Here is a 16,424-nt window from a genome sequence, read left to right as displayed (position 1 = left end):
CACAAAGCCTCGGACGCTTTGCCAACCGTTTCAACTTTATTTGAAAAAGAGAACGTTTTTCTCTTTGTAAATACGGAATATTCCATAATACTGTGTAACAGAATTATTATCCCTTCTCCTTGTTGTCAAACTCCTGAAAATTCTGTAACTTTTTTCCCTAAGTTGGGAAAAATTCAAAAAAATATTTGAGAAATTAGGTTTTGTCAATTTCAAATTATGTTCCAAGATCATTTTTCTGAGCAGCATAACCTTTTGTCTTTTATTTTTTTGCTAAATCCCAAATAAAAAATAAGGGCCTTTGAAGATCTTTTATCAACTATTTGTAATCTTTTTTTTCTAATTTATTTCACAAAAATAATTATAAACATAAATCAAACTTTTGACAATACAATTGTTGGTTGGGAGCAATTTCAAGCACATATATAATTTTTGTTTCAAAAAAAAATTGTGAGATGAAGCATTTACATATTTTTGGCAATACAAGAAAAATATTGCTATTTTATTTAGAATATTTCATTGATTTGTATGAAAGCACTGAAGGAGCATGGAAGTGACAATTTTTAGTAAATTTTAAATATTTCAATTTCAAAGAAACGAAACTACTTCACAAAGTTAATGAAACATTTTAGTTTCGTGAAACCTCCTTATGTCCTTCCAATTTTACAATTAACCTGCCTCTTGCAATCATTTTATTCATCAGCGATATTTTCAATATTCATTTTGTAATTATGTTAACTGCAAATACAAAAAAAATGCAATTCACAAAAAGGCATAAAAAATTTCTCTACGCAGAATTGTACCCTGAATTAGATGAATTTTTTTTCTACCGCAAAATGCTACATTTGTCTTCAGAATAAACTTTTCTACCATAAAAATTACTTTCGTAATTTTCTTTTTTTGCTTACCAAAAAAATAAAAAAATAAGGTGCATGAAAATGGTGATAAATAGAGGTGATGCTAAAGTTTAAAAAAAAAGATTTAAAAAAAAAGTTGCCAAATAAAATATTCACAAACACACAAGACAAAAAATATCAGTTTTACAAACATTATGTCTCGAGAGTTAAGGGCAAAAAAAAAACAGAAAATGAAATGAGTTTTGGAGAATTCTCATGGGAGATGTTCAGTCTCCGCCGAAGGAATTAATTTCTGTACGTCACGACGTGGCAAAGAATTCCTGCAATCTCTGCACTGTGTCCTTATCAAGGGCACACAGGTCAAAGTCAAAGGTCTTACTGGTTATCTCATACTGACCAGTTGCCGCAATCATCTCCACCACCTGCTGCAGCTCATTGTTGTCCTGCAGTGTCATAATCTTGTGCTGCAGATCCTTCAGTTCAGACATGTAGTCCATGGAGAGCGGTGGATTAGCTCCAGTGCTGGATATGCTGCCTCCGGAAGTTGCACTACCAGACCGATAGGATGATCCTTCATCGGCCGGTGTACCTGGGAAGTTTGGTGTGCCTGCATCGCCATTTTTGTACAGATCATCACCACTGCGTCTGGGAATCTTAGTTGGAGGGTCCATCTTGCTGATTGCTGGACTATCCTTGCCACCTAATTGCGAACCGGTTTTAGCTAATTTAATTATTTTTACATCTATTTCTTAGTAAGTATTAGGTGAGATTCTTAACAATCTCCCCTACTATAATCCTAACAAAATCTCATGTCCTCCGATCGGTCCCAAACTTTGCCAAAATGTATTTGGCCACTTCCTGTTCACGAATATAGTACACTCTTACTCAATCGGCTCTTTTTCAATCGGGTAAAAAATTTTGTTTACAAAGGAGAATGGTCAAATCCGATCCCGGAATCGTCACGAATGGGACCTATGTCATTGGATACACATTAGTATAAGTAACAACTTTTGTTCTGAGACCAATGTTCTAAACCATGGAGAAAAAGTTCTAGAGCATAAAAACAGTTTCTTAGAAGGAAGAATGGTCAAAAGTATATATGGGCACCGATTCATCTTTATCCAGAGATGAGAGTAGGCGCATTTTGCAGATACTGGTATAAGAATAAAAAAAATCTCAGAATCCAGGATGATAAACGCTGGGAGTCCTTGTAAAAAGCCTCTATCCTTGCGATAAATCACTATTTTGACAACAAATTACGCAAGAACTGCTTAAGCGATCTTGATGAAATTCAGTATAGGGTCAGTGTATTACTTAAACTTTTTATTTATGCATACCACCCCCATCCCCCACTCTCCATTTTGATAGCCCCCATACAAAATGAGAACATTTTACTTTAGAACTCCTTTCTGAGAAGAGGTATTTTCAACAATCTTCACGAAGAACTTTTTGATCGAGCTTGATTGAATGAAAAAAAAATGCATAAGTAATAACGTTAACAATCATTTTCCAGATTTTTTATATTTCATTTTTCGCCTCATTAAGATCTGTTGGTACGTGAAAGATAAAAACATATCCTCATTGTATAATGTAATTAGCTCAGGGGCTACAAGAATGGAGGGTCGGGGGAGGGGGCGGTATGCATAAATAAAAAGTTTTAGTAATACACTGACCCTATACCGAATTTAATCAAGATCGCTTTAGCCGTTCTTAAGTAATTCGTTGTCAAAACAGCGATATTTCGGAAGGATAAACGCTTTTTTACCAGCGTTTATCGTTCTGGGTTCCGGCAATTTTTTAATCTTATATTAGTACCTACAAAATGCGCCTACTCTCGTTTGTGGCGATTCCGGGACCAGCGCCCATATAGTTTTGACCATTCTCCTTTCACGTTTAATTATGAAGCTAATTTGCTCAAATTCGCTGTAGTTCTTCCTATTTTATCGTGATTCTTTATAATAATAATTCTTTATTTGCGTCCATTTTGGACCTTTGTAAATACATTGTTTATACATTATTGTCAACATTGGTATTTCTGGCAATCTCTAATTTTTTCAGATAATCTATTCCTCTTCCATCCTCACACAAAATTTCACTCCTATCTTCCCTACCTTTTATATCTCTACAGCACCCTACTAAGATGTGTCTTAGATCGTCAAGGCCTATGTTACAAAATACGCATTTTTTCTCCCTCTCACTCCTCCATCTCTCTAATGCCCTTTCCCCATTTTCACATCTGTATTTTGCAAGTATTTTTGTTGCCATTCCTCTTTTCAAATACCTCGGCATCCAAGGCGTCCATAGGATTTTGTATTCATCTGACAGTACGTTATATCTTTCTTGATCGACCCATTCTTGATCTTTTTTATGTAACTCGCACCACAGCGACATACCTTCCTCCAGCCTCGTGTTAATTATCCTCTCTCGTGATTCTTTATATTTGAACGCTTTTTGTGGAATTTACAAAGGCTTTGACGCCCAAATCTATCGATAAACCGGATGACATTTTGCCCCAAATGTCCAATTGAGAGAGAGTCTACTGTATATGAATGGCTAAAAACCGTTGCCGTCCGTCCGTCCGTCCGTGCGGCCGCTCTTTGGAGCTTATATGTTCTAAACTAAGAGAGATATCGACTTGCGCTTTTCAGCAAAGGTTATATATCGGGTGAAAATTGCAACATGGTGCATTGACCCCCCACCCCCCACCCCTCCTTCTGCCATTTTGAAGACCCCCCTTTTTCTTTTCACAATAGCTCTGTCCCTATGGCAACGATCGGGCTCAAATTTTAGTATGTTATAGCTGGGCCTTAGAGCTTTCGATCAATACCAAATTTAAAGTCCGTGACCCTTCTGACTCCAGCTAAAAGGGTTCATAATTTTTTTTAAATGGCCATAACTGGCCATAAGAAATGCCACTTCCCCTTCTAACATCGCAAGTTCATAAACCCACCGTTAGGGGCGCTATTATAAAGATTTTTTTTCAATTTTCTAAGTTAAATAACTCAAAAACTTCATTGTGCATCAAGCTCAAATTTTAGTATGTTGTAGTCACAGATTATACCTATCAAACAAAAAATACTTAAGTCGATCGATAACCCCTGACCTGAGCTATAAGGGGTCAGAGTTCGAAAACTGACCGGCCTCTATCTTCGGTTGTAATTAACATGGAAGAAAGATGGAAGTTCCAAAAGTCACCACAGGTTGCACTGCGATTGCGTCAAAATTCAAACTCATTTTCCTCAAAAACACCGTTGAGCATTTTGATCAAATTTTAGAGTGTTGCAGTCTAGGCTATAAAGTTTCCAAAAAGTGGCGTAGGTCCGCTGTTCTTAAAATAGAACCGGATATATAAGGGGTCAAATACACGAAATTCAAAACGCCATATCTTCAGCTCTATTTGACCAATTTTGAAGTGTGAGAGCGCAAATTAAAGGTCTCGCAACGCCCTACAACTTTCTAGAATATTCGAACTTAGTACGACCGACGATAGAGGAGCCACAGTTGAAAAACCAATTTTTATATTACATAAACTCAATTAGGGGAAAGTTGCCTGTCTTTGAATGCGACAGCCTCTGGATGCTTCAATTTTTCTCTTATTTCTCAAAACTATGGCGCTGACACACCTTTTTAATTTAGTGAAATTCAATCGATTGAAATTTTAACCTATTACTCTTTCAAACTGAAATAAGATATGCTTGTCTCTTTCTGTCAAATGAAAATTGAAATTTCAATTTCATTTTCAATTTCAATTTTAAATTTCATTTGACAGAAAGAGACAGCTGTATCTGATCTCAGTTTGAAAGAGTAAGAGGTAAAATTTCAATCGATTGAATTTCACTCAATTGAAAAGGTGTGCCAGCGCCATAAAATTCCATTTTGTTAATCGAAGTTAATCGAAAATAGTTAATAGCATTAACTATTGTTCACAAATTTTTTTCACAAAATTTTTTGCTTTGAAAAATAAGAGAAAAATTGGAACATTCAAAGGCTGCCGCATTCAAAGGCAGACCATTTTTCCCTAATTTGAGAGGACATTTTAAATGTCCTCTCAAATTAGAAAAAAAAATCCTATAGAAAACCTTACGATGACGTGCTAGACTGATTTCGACACATTGAACTATTTGAAAATCCTGAATTGTTGTTGTTTTCTTTATACTAATGGCCCGTGGAACCAATGACCGCCAAAATTCCGAGTCTTATGCCCAGCGCACAACAACATTTGTTTTGTAAACATGTTTTTGACATTTCAATGAGAGTGAGTGAGATATAGATCTAGTTGTCTCACTCACACTTATAGAAAATTTTGAAAACATGTTTACAAACAAAAGCGATTGTGCGTTGGGCATTATGTTTACGTAAACACCATATTGTGTTATGGATTATTGTTTTTCGTAATTTAATGTAGTCAGCTATGATATTCACGATCATTCCATATGTTTTCGTAGCATCAAAAATCTAATAGAGCCTCCAACAAGAAAGTTCTATATTTGCTCCGTTTTTTTTTTTTTTTATTTTTTTTTTTTTTTTTTTTTTTTTTTTAGATAGATAAATTTATTCATCAACAATGCTTTTCGAAGTACAGTTTCGTTTCACTGAGATCCCGTGCAATTCTTAGCGTCCACCGCCGTCTTAGCGTTGGTGACCAACCTCCAGAGCAAAACGGTGGAAAAGCTCTTTCTCAGGTTGTATATGCCAGTCATGTAAAAACATGTTTGAACTTTTTTCTTTTCTGAATACACAAAATTCCAAGGTAAAAGAGAAAAAATAAAACAGAAGATCTTGCTCCGTTGAAACTGCACTGCTTTGCAGCATTGTGAGAGGTTAAAAATAGCTAGCTCTTACTGAGCTGTAAGCCATTTGGAAAAAAAAACGCAGAGAAAAAACAAAAAAAAAATATTGCCTATGAAAAAAAAGAAAATGCATCAGGGAGGCTCCGCTCCACGACCATCCCACCAGACCCGCAAGTAGATGGTCCCAGGAACGACCTGCCCACCTTCAGTTTTGCAGATCCACACTTTACAATTTAACCTTTCACGGGGAGAGAGACCTCGGTGAAGCCGAGGAAGAGAGACTCCAGAGAGGATTTGCGGGTGAAGGTAGAGAACTTCATCTTAAGTTCAACAGATCGAACCCGTTAGCTGAAGGCTTGGAAAAAAAAAAAAACATTCCAAACAGATCACCCCCAGCTGGCCCAGAAAAGGAGATCGCAGTTGCAAAATAAGTTATCTCCCCGAAACAGAAGTCAGCTTGCAGAATAGAGAAAGAATTAACAAATAATAATGCATATCAAGAAAAAATATTCATACAACAAAAAAGTTTAAAAAAAAAAAACTAGGGTTCCCCAGGCAAATAAATAAATAAAGATTGTCCAGACCGCTGTTACTACCTCCAAGTAAATAAAGGAACGCGAGGCAAAAAAAAAAGAACACCATGTTATAGATAAAATTTCTCATAGTTTTCTTTATCCAAACTTGTACAATTAATTGTCAAGACACTAAATGATTATTGACATTACACTAAAATTTTGTTATTTTTTAAATAATTGAAATAAATTTGAGTTTATTCCAGTGGTCCTATTTTATTGTCCGAACACATTATCACTATTCACGTACTATATGTCAAAATAGAGATCTCTAATGGCCAAAACAACAATTATTCGATGAATAGATATTACTTGAACATTTCTACATCAAAATTATTTCAACGCATTGGAATAAAAAATTACAAAAGGTAAAAAAGCAGGCTTATCAAAGGTGATCTTATAATTTTGGCCACCACTGTATATCTATATTTCGTCCAGACGTTATTTTTTTCCTCAGATTATGCCATCGTTCCGACTTTGTCGTTTTAGTGTAAAAAACATGATTTTTTCCCACAATAATGCTGCGAAAGTACGCAGGTGCTGATATGACCGCTTTTACTCGACTACGTTATTTTTAAAATATGGTTTAAAAAAAATCCTTATAAAATTTAATCATTCTTCGATGTTGTTGTAGTTCATCACATGGACAAAATGCCCACTGGGGTCAAAAAGCGTGTTCCATAACAAATAAATTGAATTATCTCGGCAACAGAGCAATCGATAAGATCAAGTTTTGGGGCAAAATTATAGGGGAATGTAGGCATGGTCCGCACAGAGTGAACCTTCAAACGATGTGAAATTTCTCCTTGTTTGCAAAGAGCTGACTTACCATTTCTCATCTCGTCTCATGAGCTTAGTAATAATTATCTGTCTTATGGCTAAGAAATGACGAACTAGCTCTTTGTAAACAAAGAGAAAATTTGCGTTGTTTGAAGGTTCACTCTGTGCGAACCATGCCAACATTCCCCTAGAGAAAGTTCTGGTCTATATTCCACCACTATCACCTTTCTGTTAGTTCCTTTATATCCTAGATATTTTGATCTAATTAAATGTTTGCAATTTTTCAGAAATTTGATTCCAAATTGCTGTAATATCTCTCATCTTTAGTTCCATATCGAATTTGCATGCAATCCGAGTTTGCTCACGTTAAGAATCTCAGCTACAATAAGCTGATCTAGCATAGATTTTTCCTTTGTCGCTAATAAAATCGTTTTTTAATGAAAATTCTTTGGATTGTTTGAAGTTTAAAGTTCTGGATCATTTTGAAGTTCTTAGTATTTGAACCATTCTCAATTCATTTTTATATTTTTTTTACTAAAAATGTTTTACTAGAAATATGATTTTCTTCAAAATTACTTCATTCAAAATAATTAAAGTAAATACAACAAAACTTACCTGTAGTGTTTGGATTCTCACTTCCATCCTCTCGATTGCGTTTCTTCTTTTTCTCAGCACTGGACTTCTTCTCTCCCCTTTTCTTTGTGCTCTTTATCTCTTCAGGTTTGGGAGCTGTTACATCTTGAGCACTACTATTGGAATTCTCATGAATCCCTGTTGCCGTTACATCAGTTTTCTCCGACGTTGGACTATCCATGTCCGAATCACTGGTTCCTCCTTCTCCCAACTCATTGTACAATTTGTCCAGTGGAGTTGTGGTCTTCTTTCCAGTATCCTGGCCAGTAAAAGCCGGATGAGGCTTTGCACTCTCTTGGGAAGCTTTGGAAGAAGATTTTGTGGGTGTGGAGTTGACATCGTCTCGCGACTTTGAACTTGAGCCACCTTTATCTTTCTTCTTCTCCTTGCTACTCCCACTTTTGTCCTTTTTCTTGTGTTTGTGCTTTCGCTCACTCTCTTTCTCGTGCTTCTCCACTCGCCTTTCCTGCTAATGATAAATTAAATATTGAAATTTGAAATTTGTGTAAATAATTGCAAAAATATTATAAATTGTAGTTATATTTTATAAGTTCTTTTTTTTTTAATTTTAGCGCCCCTAGCTCTTAGCATTTGTTCTATGAACTTTATATTTATATAATTTTAGAAAGTTTTAATATTTTATTTAGAACCATTATGCCTAAACGCACAATAACTTTTGTTTTGTAAACATCTTTTTGACATTTCAATGAGAGTGAGTGGCATCTAGATAGATCTAGTCATCTCGCTCACTCTCATGGTAAATTTTGAAAACATGTCTACAAACAAAAGTTATTGTGCGCTGGGGATTATTTTCGATCAAATGGAGCTAGAAATATGGTGTTATGAATTTCGCAAACTATGATTAGGCCCATCTTTGAAAAGATTTAAGTTTTTTACCGACCATAATTAGATATTTTAGTGCTCATTTTTAATTTTTTACTGCCCATTTAGAATTTTTTACTGATCGTTTGTTTTTTGCCATAAATTATTCTGGAAACTCACTAATGCAAAAATATTTAAGAAAGGGGACTTTTTTCTGCTCGATTTTCACAGAGAGAGCATTATAATCCCTCAATTTTGTGTTATATGTATATAATCCGACTCCTTACCCCCTAAAAGCCAAAATAGACTCAGGCTGATCCTCGAGAATATTTACTCTGTAAAAGTCAGCAGTAAAGGTCTATCCCAAATTATCAAACAATGTGGGCTTAGGATCATCAATTAGAACTCCTTTGCGTAAAATTCCTTTACCGGATCCTTTGCTGCCAGATTTCGTATGCTAAATATTCTCGAGGATCAGCCTGAGTCTATATGGGCCCTAAGGGCCCTAAGGGGACGTATTTTGGTAGAATTTTGAAAATCTGAAGTTTTGCGTTTTTTGACGTTTCGTTGTTTGTCCGTATAATTCGTCAGTTAAATCAACATTTGTCGTAACTTCCTTTTGACAATTTTTCAGGAGACGAAATTTTCAATTCAGCTTTATTTTCCTTAAAAATGAGCCCCGAATGCTATACTTTTGAGTCAAAATAATAAAAGTGGCACTAATAAAGTGTAAGTTGACTCAAGAAAATCTTTATAAAATTATTCAAAAGCTGAAATATTGAGATATATATTCGATGAAACACAATAATATTTTGTTGTAACTTCCATCGTTTATAAAGTCGTAACTTCCAAGGTATGGAGATTTTGGAAGTTAGGTCAATTTTCTAAAATGCATTATATCTGTTTAAATTATTCCAGTGTTAATAAGAGCCTTTATTTGACTAAATTAGGCAATTAATTTTTTAGCCATAACCCAAAAAGCTTTTATTTCATAAGTTTTATTGAATAAATTTTGTGTGTTGCGTTGCTTGTTTTGTTTTGAATTAATGACAGATGGGCAAAGATTTTTTCTCACTTTTTTCTTCCAAATATTGAATTAAAAAGATTTAATATCGCATGATTAGCGCTGTCTTTGGATATTTGAAAAAGTTTATGAACGTTTTATTGAGAAATATTACAATTTTGCTGCAAATTACAAGCCACGCTAGTGAGCAAAAGAAGTTACGACAAATGCTGATTAGAGAAAATTTTGTATGAAAAGTTATCGTAACTTCACCAAAAATGGAAGTTACAACAAATTCTGATACATTTTTTTATTAATTAAGGGCACTTACGATAATTATTGTTTAAAATAATTTTTATTCAGCTTATAAAAGTTTCTTTTTCTCAAGTGCGTTTAATAAACAAAATTACACCGATTCCAAATATGTATAGGGAAACTGGGGCACCACCAAACACGGGGTACCACCAAACAGTAATTTTTATTTCTAAACTACTTGGACTATCTCGACCATTCCTTCAGTGGACAAACATCCCTATAATGCCTATAAATTCCTATCGGTCTTATCATCTGATATCCAATATCCGATTAAAAAATCGCAGTGTTTGGTGGTACCCCGTGTTTGGTGGTGCCCCAGTTTCCCCTATATCCATTGTCTTTGACAATGATATATCTCAAAATCGCAAAAATGAAGTTACGACAAATGCTGATTTAACTGACGAATTCTAAAGCCTGGCAATGGCCTAACAACTAATTCTGAACCAGTTTCAATCGGTTCTGAACCGGAAATAAACGGTAAGCAATTTTTATCAGAAAATTAATTGTGTTTAATCCTCTACACACTGGGAGCATTTTTTATGAAAAAAAAATGCTTTTTTAAAGAAAATTTGAAACCAGTAAAACTCGTTTTTTTTTTATTTAGGACGATATCGTCGGATTTTGAAATTTTCAACTCAACTCTGGTGTCACCTCGCCAGTGACCCACTTCTCTATTCTTTTCTCCAGAAATCCTTTTATTAAAAAAGGGCACTTGGGGTAAAAAGTAACAAAAATGCGAAGCAAATTTTGTGTGTTTTTTCTAAAATAGCTTGAAAAGCGCTTTTCTCGTTTTCTCACTTTTCTCGCAGAGAAAACGGTGTTTTAAAAAACTGTAGATGAATAAATTTTCTATGAAAATATGTCCTCTAAGTATTTTTTCAAATTTACCGAAGCCTGTAATGATAATACCCAATGTCTGGTACTATTTGCCCCAGCATTTTTGAGAATAGTCACAAAATTACCTTTTAGAAATTGGCTCGATAAACGTATTTCCTTACAAAATAAAGCAAAATTACTTTCACAAAATTGTAGAGCGGTAAATTTCCTATAAAACTGAGCTAATTAGAAATTTTTGAAGCGCTCGAGTAGCTTGTAAAAAAATAAAATATCCGTTTTGTGACTTTTTGCCCCAGTCTCCCCTAATTAAATTAATTTCAGTTTTTCCTAAAAGTGGCGATAAGTGGTTACTCTACCCTACTCTAGGTTCCTCTATTTTTGTTATTTTACAAAGAGTGATATCAACTTTCGGTCTCGGTGATTTTTAATTTCTAGATGTTTGTTCTTCTTTTCCCTCTCCCTCCTCCCCTTCCTTTCCACCAAAATAGTGAAAAATATTAGCAATAATGGTCCAGTAGGGGAATTCTGTAACGATATGGCAAAGTCATGAGACAAATTTTCGTGATAAATTTTGGAATAGGACAACATTGAAGGCTAATGAGCATCAAAAATAGACACTGCAAGGAGCTCTATGAGGCTCTTAGTAAGTGATGTAAATCTGATTTTCATTTTTTCCCGAATTTATCACATAAAAATTCTCAAATTTGTCATATGACACTGTCATACTGTTACAGAATTCCCTTCCAGGTGAACATTTCGTCCATTCATGAATTAAAAAAAAACCCATTTTGTGTCTCTGAAGGTCAAATCGAAATATATTTTAGTTCGAGAAAATTTTTGAATCGGTTCCAATCGGTCAGAACCGATCGCATGAAAAAAAAATTTCAAAATGCTTACCTGTGTCTGAGCTTTGGGGACTTCTGCAGTGACTGTGATCTCTGGCGGTGTCTTGATGATGTCTTTGAGTTTCTCTCGTACATTGAGTTCCTTTGGTCCCTGACTCACCTCCTTGACACTCTTGCCCAAATCACTTTTCTCACTCACTGCCTTCGTCGTTGTGACCTTCTCTGCACTCACAGTGTCTTTCTTGTGCTCCTTTCGATCCCTATCCTTCTCATGACTCTTCTCTTTTTTCTCCTTCTTCATCTTCTTGCTGCTGCCACTCTTCTCATTGGCAACCACCGGTGGCACCTGGCTCTTGTCCTCTGTCTTGCTAGCCGAGCTACTGCGACTCGGACTTGGCCTTTTGGGGCTCCTTTTGGGACTGGTGGGCCTTTTAACTGACTTCTCCTTGCTCTTATCTCGATCCTTTGAATGATTCTTGTCTTTCTTCTTCTCCTCCCGTTTTTCATACTTTTCCTCACCCTTCCGGGATTCCTTTGCATCGCTACTTTTCTCCCGATACGGACTACTGTGTTTGCTGTGCTTCGATTTGGATTCCTTGTCGCCTTTTTCCTTGGCACCCGGAGCCTTCTCACCAGCTGATTTACCCCCAATCTGTGGCTGTGGTGGCTTACTGATGCGATTTGGTGAGGCTTTGCTCTTTGGATCCGGTGATACTTTTGTTGAAGATTTGGTAATGGGTGTTCCAAAGAGATTCGTAAAGGGATCTTCTGGACGCATTTTGTGCTTCTTCACTGTGTCATTCACCCCAATTGCACTCATTTTACCCTTGGCACGTTCCTCAAAATCCCTACTTTTATCATCCAAATTACTTGTGGTATTTGCCAACAATACACCACCACCTTTCAGCAATTTCCTCCTGAATTCTTCAGAGGGATTTGTAAAGATATACTTTTCAGACTGTTTACGCTGGATCATAGGACCCGTCGACTGGAGATCGAGATCGTATGAGAATGTGATCTTTTTGGGCTCTTCGCGATTCTTAACGTATATGTCAATAGAGAGGACAAATCCTGCATATCCTGACTCTTTTACAGAGTAAGGTGGCTCCTTAATAACTGCAAAAACAAAATGGGAAATTCAATTTCCCTGATGCTGAAAAAAAGTTCATTCCGGCTGTGTTTTTACCTCTTTTTGGCTTTGGAAATGACTCATGCAGATTGAAGACCACCTTGTCCACAAAGTGGCTGATATCGTGATTATCGCATCCCCTAACAAAGAGTTCCCAGTCGTGGGTAAAACCCTCGGGAGTTGGCTTAGGCTTCAGGGACGAATCGTGTCCAATTTCAAAGAGAACTTTCACTGACATTTCTCACTTGGTTTTTCCTGTGAAAATTTTATTATGCTTACTGCTTTCTCACTCTTTCCATTTATCCCCCGGGAACCTCCCTGACCCACTCAGTTTACATTCAATATTGTTTAATTCCCTTGGGGGGTACAGCAATAATTGGTACCAAATTATTATTCTTTTTTTGGGGGAAAGAAAATATTCCACAAATGGAAAAGTATTGAGTGAAGTAGAGGAGTCCCTGAACACAAAATCAAAATAAATGAAAAACAGAATGAAGCAATATTTGTTTGTTTATGCAGGAGGCAACAATAAGGAAAAATTGTGAATTTTTATCAATGATAGAATTTTGTGCAATCTTACGGTATCCGGCAATCACTTGGTAAACCGCACTGCATGTGATTTCACGAGAATTTCATGGGAAAGAGCATCTCTTTTCCATGGAAAATTTGTGTCAAGTTCAAGCCCAAAGGGGAGGCTTATAACCACAAATTTCCGCAATATTGCCACAAAATCCACCCAAATTAATGCTTCTTATCGTCTTTTTAACTTTTTCACTTGCACACAGTTAGACAATGTCCACTGTAAAATACATTTTAACCCGGATAATTCTACATTTTTGCGCTAAATTTCACAAAATTTTCCTTCTGACAGCTCCGCGAACGCACATTTGCATCAAAATAGTAGCCCAACTATTTTGAACTATAAAAACTTTGACACACATATAATCACTCAGGTAGTCGACAGTTCTCATGGCCAATTGGGTGGATGGCTCAGTGGGTGGACAACAATGTACTTTGGGGGCATCTTGTAGCTTCTATTTGGGTAAAAATACGTGAAAAAGGCAATATTTGGAGGATGTTTTTGCTCCTGTATAACAACCCAACAAAAACTCATTCGACTAAATCGGAACGGGAAATTTCCAGTAGACATGTCCTATGATTAATCGTTCAATATTGTAAACTCAAGATTTAAAATATAATTTTAAATAAGCGGGTTTGACATAGGAAAAAAATCAATTTTTGTCCATTTTTATTTTTGAACTATGAAATTTCATAAATTTAGATTTTCGCCTATCTGATAGAGTAGGCGGAGTAGGCCGTAGGCCTTGGCAGATAATTTCACTAGAAAATTTTTGGAAAATTTTCAAAATTGAGCCGTTGAGAAATGGTATGATAACACTGATAACACAACACCCTTATTTTTTCCATTGCCACGTTTTTTTCTAGCAGCTTCATCTTAAATCCATAAAACTAGTGTTTTATTTTAGGATATATTATATGAATGTGGCTCGTGCTTAAGTATTTTTAAATTTTTTTTTTCGATTTTTGGCACAACTTTTTTCAAAGTTTTGCAACAATATGCGCGCGCGGGCAAAATGCATAACTAAAACTGCTCTACCTCCGAGGGTTTTACTCCAATTGACTTGAGATTTTCAGAAAATGTTCTTTACATATTATCCTATTTAATAAGCAAATGAAAAAATCGATTTTTTGAAGCCTTCAAACCCGCTTACCCCCTTAAAACGACTTTCAGACCTATAATTTATCCATGCTGCTTATAACTTCTGTAATTTTTTACCTGGAAAAATTACAGTAGAGTCTCTCAAATATGAATCTCTCAAATTCGAACGCCGTTTGGATTCAAAATGTCAATTGTGAGGTTATGTTAGAAAGTTCGTATTCTAGGTGAATGAAAATCATAAATATGTGCTTCTTCCTGAATTGTTTGCATACATTATTATCATATAAAATGAAAAGGAAGTATGTTACCACTAAAACTTGCGAGAAAGTACGGGAATTTGATTCAAAGTACAATTTAATCTCACATAAATTTCGTTAGTTTTGAAAAAATCGTTCGAATTTGGGAGGTGAGAAATGTCATAAATACCCCCCGAGCGTTCGAATTTAGGAGACTCTACTGTATATAAAAAATAACATTAAGTTAGACCTTTATTAAGAGCATTTCTCCTATCTTATTAAAAATAGCACCTCTGTGTAGTGCCATTATCCTGTATAAAGTGTTGATAATTTGAGATGTTGGGGTTTTTAGATCGATACACATCAAATTGTTTGAAATCCAACGATTTTTTTGTTTACATTGAAAATTTGTGTAGTGAATCCTGATCTGAGCATTTATTTAAAAAACATAATATGCATGAAAATCCAAAAGATGTACGTGAAAATATCATTTAAATCCTAAAACCCTTAGGGCCTTGACAGACCTGAGGATTAGCCGAGAGACGGCTTAGCGTAATTATATTAGAAATAATGTTTAAACTACATTTCCATCATTTTCCACTAAGTCGTCTCTCAGCTTAAGTCGTAAGTGTGTCTAGGGAATTACGATCGTTACTATGGAAATAGAAAAATTGGTAAAACATGGAGTTTTTTCTATATGAAAATTTTCTTAACTACGTGCTAAGCTTTACGAAAATGATAAGATTTTGCCAGAGGACAGTTCTTCATTTCAGATTACCGATACATCCAGGCCACAATTGGGACCTTTATGCTTCTCCACTCCTATTCTATCTTATCCCAAGATCGGGCAGCCGCTCCATATCACAGCTCTGTGAGCAACCAGTGCCGCTATATCACAGCAACCGATCTCTGTGTGTCTTTGGGATCAGTGACAGTGAATATTTGTATCGAGACTGAAGTAAACAAGTCTTCTTGATCGAAGTTTTAGTAACAAGATTTCTCGATGGTTTTTAACAGAGCAATGCCTTTAGAAGAATAAATAGAAATTGGTTATAGAGCGGGACCTCGCGGGCCTCTTTACTATTTCTTTGGTTCAAATTTATGTCATCTTTCCATATAAAATCGACTAAATCGCAATGCTAGGCCAACTTTGACGTGTTATTTCAAGATACCATAACTTTAAAGAAAAAAATCTGGGTTTAGTGAGGATTCTAGTCAACTATTATTTGGCGGTATTAGATTTCAAAAATTTGAACTTTTTTTCGATTTTTTGCCAGGTTATTGTGTTTTCTGGCCCATTCTGGCCCCACTGTGCGTCATTAAAATTTAAAGATTATTAACAATTTTTAGAAGTTTTTTACACAGACATCTTACATGTCATTAAGCTTTTGCTTAGGGCTTCTAAAACAAAATCAAATGCTACAGTAGAATTCCTCAAATTTGAACATTTGGCGGTATAGATGACATTTCTTACTCCTCAAATTTGAACAATATTTTCAAAAACGTAACGGAATTCATGTAAAATTCACTTTTCCTAAATTAAGGAAAATGACTTTAGAGAATTTTATCAATTGAATTTGTAGTTAAATAGACGAAATTATTTAAGAAAATTAATATAATACGACATATATGCAAAATTTTTTTTACATAACCTCATATTTTACATTTTGAATGCAACCGTCGTTCAAATTTGAGGAACTCGACTATATTGTGTATTTTGGAAAAATAAAATTTATGAAAATTAAATATGGAAAATTTAATTTTAAGGAAATTGTCTTAGGACATGTCTTAGGATAGAGATGGGAGAAATCTGTTCTAAAGTAGGACAGTGTATTATGACGACGCCGGCGCTTAGAAAATTTCGGAATTCTTCGCCAACTCGAAGCATTCCGAAGAAAAGCCGATCGCTTTGAGCTTGGTTTGCTAC

At 35.4% G+C, this 16,424-nt stretch overlaps 1 protein-coding gene across 2 annotated transcripts; it reads right to left on the bottom strand.

The window, feature by feature from the left end:
• Window positions 1–297: 297 nt before the first annotated feature.
• Window positions 298–13,700, bottom strand: LOC129809555 (protein AF-9). 2 transcript variants are annotated; one of them, XM_055859480.1, is made up of 5 exons: window positions 13,161–13,700; window positions 12,638–12,835; window positions 11,504–12,567; window positions 7,612–8,098; window positions 298–1,554 (listed from the first exon to the last, which is right to left on the bottom strand). In XM_055859480.1, exons 2-5 carry the CDS (start codon window positions 12,816–12,818, stop codon window positions 1,154–1,156), a joined length of 2,133 nt encoding a protein of 710 aa, XP_055715455.1. In that variant the 5' UTR covers window positions 12,819–12,835; window positions 13,161–13,700; the 3' UTR covers window positions 298–1,153. The 2 variants fall into 2 exon arrangements, with proteins under 2 accessions (XP_055715455.1, XP_055715456.1); XM_055859481.1 differs by having other exon boundaries at window positions 7,612–8,095.
• Between the last annotated feature and the right edge of the window lie 2,724 nt (window positions 13,701–16,424).

Source organism: Phlebotomus papatasi, chromosome 1 (genome assembly GCF_024763615.1).
Source record: "Phlebotomus papatasi isolate M1 chromosome 1, Ppap_2.1, whole genome shotgun sequence".
Lineage (NCBI taxonomy): Eukaryota > Metazoa > Arthropoda > Insecta > Diptera > Psychodidae > Phlebotomus > Phlebotomus papatasi.
Note: the sequence above shows the minus strand (reverse complement) of the source record. Positions and strands in the feature narration are given on the sequence as shown.